We start from the raw sequence: 12,390 nt of genomic DNA, 5'->3' as shown, positions 1-12,390 counted from the left end.
CTCATTTGTGAGCTAACAACCTACCAGATCTATTTCCAAGTGTGTGGTCCCCGGGAGGTCTAAGACTTTGAGGCGAGCTGACCCCTAGCACCCAGTTAAAATTGTCTGCCAGGGAATTTTTCCAGCCACATCTGCCATTCTCAAAGGTGCAGGAAGTTCCACATTCACTCTCGTCTGTATTATCCCCACAGTTGTCTTCAAAATCACAGCTTTGTTCTGGTCTGTAACACTTGCCATTCCGACATTGCCAATAGCCATGTGAGCAGGAGCCTGAAAAGAGAAGAATGGGGGTGTCCTGGTGAATCGCACTGCCATGCATCCCGGCAAGGTTACTGGAAGGTGACATCTCAGAGAGCCTGACATTTAGGAGAAGGGTGGTCCAGAGCAGTTTTATTAAAGGCCTTTGGTTCCCCTGAAGTGCCAATCCATTATCAGTTTGTTCCTTTTGTATTTTGTCAAGAGATTGCCTAAATAAATTACTGTTTCCCTTGTAAAGCCTTTGAGGGCAAGTTCCAGCCAGGCATTCCTTCGCTAACAAAGCTTTCTAGTCTGACTTAATTGCTGACATTCTCCTTTCATGTGGTGTAGGATTAAACCATTTCATTTTAGCTGCAAAGTTGAGCCTGGTTCAGGAGGCCCAATGTAGAAGAAAAAGCTTTTCTATTTTAACTATAGAACGTGGCCTTTTAATTATTTTTTTTTTTTAGCAGGTTGATGCTGTCCTTTTTGTGCAGTATTCCTGGCATTATTGAGGGATAATTCTGCTATTGTACAGTTTAAAAATTATAGGAGTCATTTCATAGGATCCATATCCATTTCCAAGCTTCATGTTTTCATTTCAGGTCAGTTTCTGACAGTTTCTGCAGAGCTCTGAATAAAAAGCCCCTTCAGTACATTCTCTAATCAGGAATGGAGACACAAAATTATGAAATGGAACCTTCCTATTTCCTATGTCCATTCTGCTCTTTCAAAAATTATGCAAAAGCATAATCTTGTTTAAAAATAGGAGTATCACTTCATTAGCTCATCAGATATAAAATTATAATATGTGCATGTATGGAAGTTGTAAAAGTATTGGAAGAATATAGTTAATTGATATTGAAAATCACATGTTGTTAAAATCATGTTCCCATTACCCCACCTTAATTTAAAGAAGATCCTGATGGAGCTAAATGAAGTTCATATATGGTTGGAGTTTATTAAGAGGTTAGAATAACTGATTATTTCTTTAAGAGAAAAAAAAAAAAAAAGAGATGAGGCATTCAGTTGGTCTGTTGGCAACCTCCATGCTTAGGACTCTGTTTATGACAGACTCTAAATTACAAATGCCCCTAAGTGAAAAAGCATCACCACACCACTTTGCTGTAGGTTTGGGGTAAAGTGAAAACAAGCCTTGAATCACTAAATGTTTGTTAAAGAAAACAAGCATTAAGCCCTCTGTTTTAAAATAAAAAAATCCTCCTAATACATACTTACTGGAAATAAATAAATACAAAATAAATATTGGAATACCATAGAAATATCTAGCAAATTTTCCAGGGAAATTATTAATTTTTAATTCCTAATTTCTTAGTAACATAAAAGTATGTATCACCTTTGCTCTAGAAGACTCTGCATGATTTGGCTTTTAACAGTTTTTCAGAGAAAGAAGGAAAAAGTCCTAAACAGAAAGAAGCAAGCCTGAATAAAGGTCTTATAATGACTTACGAAGTCAAGAACAACGGGCAAGGACTTCAAAGCTGGAGACAAGGAAAACGGCTAGACTATGACTAGAAGAAAAAGACCTGTTTGAAGTTCACAGTTACAAGCTTATGAAAGCATCAGTGTGATATATATTAGTTCACTTTCTCTGAAAATGGTCCTGGCCAAAAGAATGGAGTAATTGTATCAATGTATCAGTCAGTATCTAATTATTGCGACCTGCAAGACAGTTGGAGTCAGTCAGAAACTTGTCCTCTTTATCAATCTGCTTCAGAATTTCAATCATCTGTGTTGTTTCTGACAGAATTTTGCTATAAAATTTCTGCCTAATTTAAATATCATCTATTTTTAGGAGCTGGTTATTATAAAACTACATATCTCTTATGTGACTGCACTAAGAATTTAAGAAAAAAATATCTCGTCAGCAAACTAGAAATTTAAATTTCAGGATTCAGTCTATACTTGAAAATACCTTTCCTTGCTGTTCATCACGATCAATAATTGCCATAACTATTGCATTTTGGGGTTCCTCTGTAAGCAATTCTTCCAATTTCAGGTCGAAAGAAAAGTGGAGTTGAAAAGTGTAAGTCTGTGTTCTGAGTTAAAACAAAAAATCCATCTTGAATCTTGGCATGAATGAATCTTTTCAAGCATGTGTAATGAATGATATTACACTGTCTAATTGGGTCTGTAACGTGACATGTTTCTGGATGTACTTACATAGTATATATAAGGTTTTATAACTGTAAAAAATAGCCAAAAAAAAAAAACCCAACCCTGTAAGAAAAGGGTTTTTATTGAGCTCTCTTCCTTTCGTCCCTACTTTTCCTCAGTCCCAACAACCCAAATACCCCGTTATATTGATGCTTGTGGTATAATAGGGACATTTAATTGAGAAGAACTTCTCCTTAGCAAGGCTCAGTAACTTTTTACTGCAAACAGTGTTTCTGAAAGATTATTAGCCAGTAGACTTTTTGCCCTATGTGGTAACTACATCAACACAGTAGGCTGCAGTGGACCGAGGAACAGTTAGTGTCTTTCAGATCAATAATCTCTGAACTGAGGAGGATTTACACAACAGAGGAAAACAGCTGCAACAGTCAATAATCCCCTTGTTTTATATAACCTGAGAAAAATCAACAGTTTGAACATTTATATATTAAAATATGTAATTAGGACAAGGGTTAATCACATTTATTTTATAAAGATGTTTCTCTTTAATATATTTTGAAGAAAATGTACCAAACATTAAGAGATAAAATAACCTTCCTATCAGAATTGAAATAAGATTTATCTTCTACATCAATGAACTTTGAATAGTAGTAAAGATAACATGGTATATAGATTGCAGGGTTGAGGCAGAAGAGCAATAAATTACAGAAAAGTAATTCATATTAAGAAAGCAGCATCTATGTGTGTTATTCATGTAAACTTCAAACTCTGGCAAGAATGATTGTGTTCTAAAATAAGTAATTCCAGAGCGGAAAAGTTATTCTTTAATCTTTGAAACTATAGCTTGTCTCACAACAGGAATTTTCTATGAGGTAGCTAATCTTTATATCACTCTATATTGTAGTAATAACTATTGTTTGCTTAGCTCCTTTCTGAAAATAATTTTAAAAATTTAAATCCTCTAAGATAAATTAAAACCATTAATCTATGATAAGACTCTTCACAAGCACCCAGTTATTTTTTTCTTTCACTTTAACAGACACAGATATTTGAGAAGGACTTAATTTTTTCTACTATAATTTACAAGGTCTTAAGATCTTCAGATGATCTTCTTACATTTATGTTCAAAAAAATCATACACTTAAAGCTAATTTTTTATCACCCAAATTCTTTACAAGTTGTTTATTTCTTCCACAACGTTTAGTTTGACTTGTGTTTTAGGCTAAGAAACCCTCATCCTTCCTTTTATGAAGGTAATTGTTGTGGTGGGTTTTTTTTGTTTGGTCTTTTTTAATACTACTCATTACCATTAAAATCCATTACAAGTTCTAATAACGTGTTTTGACTCATATCTGAGTATGCAATCATCTCATTTTCACTCAATATTAATGAAACCAAACTGTGTCATATTTGCTTGGATTGGCCATGAAAGATTCCTAAAGGAATTGTCTGATTACACACTGGAGCAAATGGCGCCCAATTAATGTAATTTATCAGAGACAAGCTTAAGCAATAGCTTGATCATGTTCTGTAATTACCTGTAAGAAGACAAACATTGATAGCAGAAAGCTCTAATCTAGTAGAAAAAAAACCCCAACAATTACATGCTGGAAAATTGAAGTTCAAATTAAAATAAAATGATTGACTAATTAACCATTAAACAGATAACTGAAGACTGTGATAACTTCTCTATCAGTTAAGGGCTTTAAATAGAGATTTAAGTTTTTCCTGAAAGAGATGTTTTTGTTTAACTTAAAAGTATTTGTTAAATGAAGGAAAACTTGTTAAATGAAGGAAAACTTCAGATGGAAACCTGGCTAGTGTTATGCAGGAGATTAAACTACATATTAATAGTAGTGACTTTAGGTCTTAAAAATGCTTATAGAATTTATAACAGATAAACTAAATGTTCATTCATGCTTATGGTAGCTACAAAACAGAGATTAAAATCTTAATTTTTTCCATTTGATTACAATCTTCTTGAACATGGTACTTTAAAATCTTCACTTTTTGGATTTAAATTAAGTATGATGATTAAACTGATAAAGGTAATTTAAGAACTTTTAGAAAATGACAGAAGTTTGATTGTATATGGGTTTACACTAGTTATGACTCTAGTCATAAGCATCTAACATTTAATTTTCATAATTTAAATTTAGTTTTCAGTTGTTATTTTATATCATCCCTGCTTTAAAATCACCAGCAAGCTATTTCATGTTTTAGAACAACAAGAAACAGACTGGTGACAAGGATCTTCAAAAGTTGTTAAGCTTGTGCTTCTTAAACTTAATATATTTAATGGTATCATCATATATGTTTTCCAAACCTAAATTCTATAAAATTAATGGGATAGTTTACCATTCTCTGAAGTATCAGAATAGCACAACAGTAAGCTTGAGAAGATAGATCTGCTTCAAAATATTTTATTTACATTCACATAGCTAGAAATATACTTGTTACTAAATCAAAGCTAGAGTTCCTGTAGAACCGTAACCTGGTACAGATGCCAGAGTAAGTAATCAGCAGGCTAAAAGTTTGGCATCCCAGGGAGAAGGGTACTCTAGATAATTTAGATATCTGAGATTTTCCCTGCAACAATTACTCCATTATCATTTTTGCTCTGAGTTGACATTACTGTATGACTGAATTGTATCTGACCTAAAAAAAAAAAAATAAAAAAGAACACATTTCCTCTAATATCTCACCAGTATAACCCAAGGACACAGAGTAAAGTGTTTTCGTCACAGATGATGATGAATAATAATAATGACTAGTCAGCAAAGGAATGTGAAATATGCATCTCATTACAAATGTAAAGCTTTGCAAAGTACAAGAATTTTTAAAGATTTTCAGAATTTGAAATGCTGGAAAAAAATATTACACATTATCAGCTCGCTCTTTGTAAATAGTTTGGTTTTTTCTGATTGAGTGCAAACTTTTGAATTTTGGGTTTTGCAAGCTTCTCAGGCACCTTGACATATTGCTTTGCATTCTGAGCAATTGAAAGTTTAAAAAACAGCTTGAATTTATTTGCAAAAGTGAATTTCAGAAGAAACTGTTAACCTTCTAAGTTTCTCCCATGACAAAGAGCTGAGATGAAGGTTTTGACAACCAAAACTTCCCCAGATGTTTCCTTATCTTTTCCATTTCCACGCTGGAATATAAGATAATTCCTTTCCAGTAATCAGATCCAGTAATATTCCTCCTCAGAACCATTAAGAATCAAAAATATAAACAGCAACATAGTCTATCACTGCTCAGTGTTTTAATTTCTATCCATGACACAGCACTGAAGCATCTTATTTGTTTCATTCAATGGTACTTTATTATTTCTCATTAGAAAAGGATGGTTATTTATCAGTCACTCATTTAAGATATATACAATCTGTGACACATTCGGTGTGCCTTAACATTGTGCTTTGCTGTATTTAAGGTTAACAGAAATTCTGAAGGGTAAGGCGAGCTGAAGGCAAGATGGGCACTCACTGCCTCTTCATACTGAGTTTATTGGATATAACACAGGCAGGGCAGGGCAACTCTGAAAGCATTGCTATAAAGAAAAATTTTTAGTCTCAAGTACTTAGGTGCATGTGAATATACAATCACTCAAAAGAAATAAAAAAGCAGGTTCTGAACAGAAGTCTTACTAGGTCTTTTTAACTCCTCCACTGTTACAGTACTGGTATACTAATACCAGCAATAGTAGAAATAGTCCATACTTTTCCATGTTGCTCAAGTATTTCTACTCCTGTTTAGTCTATAAAACATGCTAGCCGGTCAGTTCAAAAGGAAATTTTCAGTTAATCTCTTTGGGTGGGAAATCTCCATGGTGAATAAGAAAAGATGTAAACATAGATTCTTTGACAGGTACTCCTCCTATTGTAATTACACTAAGACTGTTTTGTTCCTTGCAAGAAAACCAAAACAGGATAGAATACATGTTATAATGATTATTCCAGTGCTAATAATGTGTTTTAAATCTCCAACATAAAGAAATAGACAAAGAAAACTGCTGTAACAGAACATATGGATAATGGAAACAGGGATATATCAATTCTTACATACAATCTTCCCTTTCCAAAGCCAAGTTTAAATGTAGACCCCATCTTCTTGAGGGTGAAAGAAGAAATACAATAAAAAGGAATCCACATCTAGTTTTAGCAAAGCTGTTTCAGAAACAACAGTACTCATCACATGCTTCTACTACAGTAAGAAAGATTAAATACTAAGCTGAAAAGGTTAACTCACTCACGTGAGCTTATTTTTAGTAAATAAAATAAAATGAAACTATATTTTGGTTTGCCATGTTCCTGCTCAAAATAATTAAACCTAAATATGCACTGCCTGAACTCCTTAGCAAAGACACAGAAAGAAGTGTTCCTTAGGCATAAAATCCATGATCCTACAAATATGAAAAACATTTAAATATATTTTTTTCTTTCATTTGTGACATTTAGTAGTATGTATTTTTAAGTCAAAAGTTTTAAACTCAGTCTTGAATCTCCAGCTTTCTCCACCACAGGCGGCAGTCATAAACCCCCTGTGCCATGTGAGAATATCTTGGTGCAGCAGATCTGGAAGGAAGCCAGTCAATCTACTTTCTGAAGATCTCCGGGCTTGACTCCAAGTTGCAGCATGCCCCTTTGAAGTACAGTTCAACAGCTTACCTAAAACATAGTATAACTGTACACCGATACCTTGCATGAGCAGCCAAATGTTATAGTGTTTTGTCAAAGCCTGGACCGATGCATAAATGATGACATCTCTACCTTAGAGCCCAAAGTGTTTTAGTCCTGACCTCCAGTTTAATGGTCCAATTTATATCTGATTGTTTCAAGGGTGGAAGAAGGAATGCCATTTGCTTTTCCTGGTGCCTAGTGCAGACTCTGGTCAGTGGTTTCACTGCCTGTGTTTCTGATGGGAAAAACAATCTGCAGATTGGATATAAAAGATGGCTTGAAGTAAAGCAGAAACCCATAAATCAGAACAGTTTGAGCATGAGAAATGGGGTGCACAAACTCAATAGCTGAGGTACATCAGGAGGAAATTTCTATATGGACACCGAAGGAAAGGTGGGCAAAGAGTGAACTAAAAGCATTTGATGATGTTATAACTCAGACTAAAGGAAGAGACAGTTTCGCTGGCTGCACTGGAATATGTGCTACTTCCATATTCTCCACGACTCTCCAAGTTGTTATCCAAAGCATATAGTGGAAGGCAGAGTTGCAGTACAGTGATAAATCCGCTTTGTATCACCTATCAGAGCTTCTGGACTGTGCTCAGTAAACGTGACAGGTGGAAAACCCTTCCCTCAAATCCCAGTGAAAGCCTGGTCAACTAGCTCCCACTTATAGTCACAGCCCTGACTCAGACCAGAGGGCAGGACACTGTCTTGGTCAGATCTAACCTGTTAGAGAAGGCAGTGGACATGGAGACCTAGAACTTGAGAGATACTAGTTCCACCACTGGAAGTATGAACCAAAATACTTTTAGAAACCCCTTGTCTGGCAATAAGGGCACGAAAAATTGGGAGAATTGGGCTTGTTCAGCCTGGAGAAGAGGAGGCTCCGAGGAGACCTCATTGCAGCTTTCCAGTATCTGAAGGGGGCCTACAAGGGTACTGGGAGAGGACTTTTTACAAGGGCCTGTAGTGATAGGACAAGGGGTAATGGGTATAAATTGAAATCAGGGAGGTTTAGATTAGATATCAGGAAGAAATTCTTCACAGAGAGGGTGGTGAGGCACTGGAACAGGTTGCCCAGAGATGTTGTGGATGCCCCATCCCTGGATGTCTTCAAGGTCAGGCTGGATGTGGCTTTGAGCAACCTGGTCTAGTGCAAGGTGTCCCTGCCCATGGCAGGGGGGGTGGAACTAGATGATCTTTAAGGTCCCTTCCAACCCTAACCATTCTGTGATTCTATAAAAAAGACATGGCTTAAGCAGTAGAAGTAAAAAAATAGTAACTGAGTGATTGTATTATATGTCTGCAAGACCTCAGATGTCTCTTCCAGGAACTGGCATTTTCTTTATGGTGATCTCTATTATTTATGAATGTCAATCTATTCCCTTACATCAGTATTAATATTCAACAATACAAATGTAAATTACAAAGGAAGCTGCTTTGGAATATTCTCAGTTATATACAGATTGGATGAAAGTGTGAAAGATCTGCAAGAAATACTCTTTTTCAAAGAACTTCTATTAAAAAATTACAGCATTTTAACACAGATATGTTTAAACTTTTTAGCAATACTTAAGTAAGAGTCAGGTGTAGGAGAAACTAAGAAAGTCCAAAACTGATCAAATTGAATCTCATGACCCCTGTGATTTCTTCATTTCTCCTTCCTCAAAAGGAATAAATTTCAGGATTACTGTATTTACCATATGATATTATAAAAGTTCCTATCTATAGCAGACAGATACTACAGTGAGCTGAAGTGGACATGATGATTATAAGATTTTATTGATGTCTTGAACAACCTTCCACACACCTTTGAGTCTCCACTGAAAAGGTCAATAGGCAAATGAAAAAGGTTTTATGCTTGATGGAAGAGAAAGATACCAACGAACTCTATTGTCAGTCAGTACCTCAAAGAAACATAGCTTGTAATACGGTCAGCTTTTCCCTTTCCTGTGTGTTACAGTCAAGTTTGTTCTCAGACAATGAAAGAAAACCTGAAAAATGTACCTCTAAAGTCAGCATAAGTGGTTTGAGGTGAGACTCTGCAAGTAACAACTACTGCATTTGGAACATGTGCCTTCTGATTTCACTTAGACTATTAACATCTCCTAATGTGATTAAGTAGTTTCGTTCCTTTTTATTGATTATCCTTATTTATCGTTAGTCCAATCCAGCATGATTGTTTATTCCTCAAAGCAATAATAGCTTTATTATCTGTACCTTGATTCAGTATGTGTTCATGTTTAGCAGCTGTCTTTGAGGTAACAAATAGTAACACATAGTAAGCTTACCAAGTGGCTGAAGAAGGGAACAGCAAAAACTTTATGGTTGGAAAGAAAGCCCTGATGAAATTGTTTTATCCCACTTCATAGGATCTTGTGTTTTAAAAGAAATTGCTCAAATCACTAGGTCTAGATAACTTTTATGAAAGGTAACAACCTCAAGCAATTCCTCTGCTTTCAATATAATCTGTAACTTTCTCCATTGCTGCTACTGAAAGGCTATTTTTCAGTTTTCAGATAAGAGACCTGTTTAGCATCTAGCCTAAATTTATTCATGAACAGTTCAGATACTCTGATTTGTATGCAAGCTCTGCCATTCAGTCTTCCTCTGCTCAGAAAGAAAGGTAAAGGAAACACAGAAGAAAGTACAGATAGATCTGAAACCCAAAAATCAATACTGCTCAAAACCCTCCAATTTACCTGGCCCAAACCTTCATCTGAAAGTCCAAAAGAAGCTGAACACTTTCTTACAGCCATCTTCTTTGAAGCCTTGCCAAACAACACTGGACAACTTCAAAATACAACATAAAAATTTCTGTGAGAAAATCATGAGAAAGACCTTTTCTGTGGCATTTCTCCTTTGTGACAAACTAGATTCATTAATTTGAAGCTGGGCATCCAGGTTCAAAATATCATTAAAATCTAAAATACATCTCTGAGTCTTTCCAGTTTCATTAATCAGTAGATTATGTTGGCATGCACTAAAATACTGAATACTGGCCTTGATAAGCAAGATCTCAGATTCAGGATTTCAGCTCCTACAACTCTTTATCTCCACTAAGAGGCAAATCTCTCAAAGCTCAGAGTTTCCATCCTGGGTTATTCTTCAGGAACGGAAGTAAAGAACGTCATAACTGGAATAGCTTTTTGCCCTGTGTATAGCATCTACTTGGAAGCCATCCTCTTGGGCATTTACATTTGGATGCATCTGTACATCTCCTAAAGGTCATTACACAGATGCATATAAGCATCCTTCAGAGAAACAGATACCAAAGGAAGTAAATTCTAGGATGCGTATGAATAGATCACTGTCCCTGCCTGGCACAACAACAATAGTTCTGCTATACAAAGGTTCTTTTCCACCTTGTATGAAGAGAGAGACAAGATTTTCAATAAGGTAGTACTTATTGAGGATGTTTTATCCTACTGCAAAAAACATTAGGAATAACAATAAAGTTTCTCTCTTGTATAGTGAATCTTTGTTTCTGTGTCAGCTACTGTTTATTTCTGATCACTAGATAATGTAACTTGTTGTCTATCATCCTAAATAGGTTTTATATGTCCCAGGAAAACATTTTTGTTAAGAATTATGAATAAGTGGGCTTAAAAGTTTATGATCAAAATCATGCCTGAGTTTACCAGCATGGAATAATTATAACTTGAAGTTGATATCACTTGAAATGGGACCATTGTAGCTGGTATGCATTTTCTCAGTAAGGAAATACTTTGTTTAGAACAGATGTTTTGCTTACATAGAGCCTTTAGGTGTGTGTTGGTTTTTTGCAGAAGCATGAAAAATGTCAAAATACCACAAGATGAGATGTTTCAGCCATGTTTCTCAAGTTTACAGTCTCAAACAGTTTGAGAATTAGAAGATAGTATTTGCTCTAATACTATGCAAGTGTTTGTATATATAGATATGCAGGGGAGAATCAAAAGTTTGTGCTCTGTTGGGAGGGCCAGGCTGGTGGTCAGGCAGTGTTTCTTTTTAACCTCAAAAATAGTTAATTTCTAGTCAATAATCGGCTATTAAATAGCCACAGTTAGTATCTGTTAATGAATATCGCATTTCTGTTCTTAAAAAAATCAAATATAGATTTGATAAATGAGAAACTATCCATTCAAATTTGCACACAAAAAGTGGTTCCAGAAAAGCATTTGCTTTGTATGATCTTCTCCTATCTAACACTGAAGAACATAAAATTTTAAAGACTTTTCATCCACCCTGTCTCTCTGTTGTGCTTCCTCCCAGGAAACATGTCTTGCTATTTCCATTATGATATTCAGCACAAATGAAAAGAAAAAAAATAATGCTTACAATTAAATTGTTTTAATTAACCAGTTAATTAAGTATGCATGCTAATAATAATTGAGATTCTCAAAATACTTTAACTAAACTACCTGGATTCATTAATCCAATCCTAAGATTCAGAAACTAATCTTTCAATCACTTTTTTTGGTCCTTATTATATACTGATTTATCACAGTTTAAAGCTAGTGTTTCAGCTTTCAGTATCACTCAGTTCTCTATCTAGTTAACTATTACATCTTTGCACAGAAGTATGTTAATAGAATGCTTCAGATAACTAGGATTACTCTTACAAAAAAGACTGACAATCTAGGTCTCATTTACTGAAATTGCTATCAATTTTCTTCTGATGTAACACCTTCTCTCAGAACATCATCACCAAATTCATGGCATACATGAGATCGTTTTATAGAAAATAATTTCTCAAGTCACTTTTCATCAGTCTGACAAAATAATTTTTGATATCACATCTTTAAATGTTTGTGCATTCACTATCTAGTTATACAAACTACTCCAGAGGATGTTCAACAAAATATGTGCTCATAAACTATGTTGTTCTACAAATGTAAGCACACATTCAACTAGTGAAAATATCTGAAATAAAAAACAAACAAAAAACCACACCACCAAGCAACACCCTCCCCAAAAAATACACAACACACAAAACAGTAGAATTTGAGCAGTAGAATTATGGAAAGTGCTTAACCTGTTGGGAAAATAATTCAGGTTTTGCTTACAACTCTGTATAATTGCAAATAGCTCCATAAAAAACAGATGATAAACAGAAAACTGGAAAATACATCCTAAACAACTGCAAAGGCGTCTGTTAGAAGACAGATATTAGGCTATTGTTGTGCTAGCAGCAGACCTTGTAACTTAATTCAGCCTTATGGAATGACATTTAATACCAATATTAGTTCAGAAATCTTTCTGTCAAACAAGGCACATTCTAGCCTCTGACAAAATACGTAAATGATGTTTTACATATCCTCAAGCTGAGCTGTAATAGCATCAAAGTAAATTTA

General features: G+C 34.9%; 1 protein-coding gene across 1 annotated transcript in view; it reads right to left on the bottom strand.

Annotated features, from left to right (window-relative positions):
• Positions 1–12,390, bottom strand: part of LOC104511359 (MAM and LDL-receptor class A domain-containing protein 1-like) — a 157,632-nt gene that overhangs the window by 114,641 nt on the left and 30,601 nt on the right. Inside the window, exon 7 of the mRNA XM_010153940.1 lies at positions 25–270. Coding sequence (XP_010152242.1) covers positions 25–270 — 246 coding nt within the window. The remainder of the gene's footprint in view (positions 1–24; positions 271–12,390) is intronic.

The sequence above is a fragment of the Eurypyga helias genome, unplaced genomic scaffold (assembly GCF_000690775.1).
Source record: "Eurypyga helias isolate BGI_N326 unplaced genomic scaffold, ASM69077v1 scaffold8116, whole genome shotgun sequence".
Classification (NCBI taxonomy): Eukaryota; Metazoa; Chordata; class Aves; order Eurypygiformes; family Eurypygidae; genus Eurypyga; species Eurypyga helias.
The sequence above is the reverse complement of the archived record's forward strand: the minus strand, read 5'-3'. Positions and strand labels throughout refer to the sequence as shown.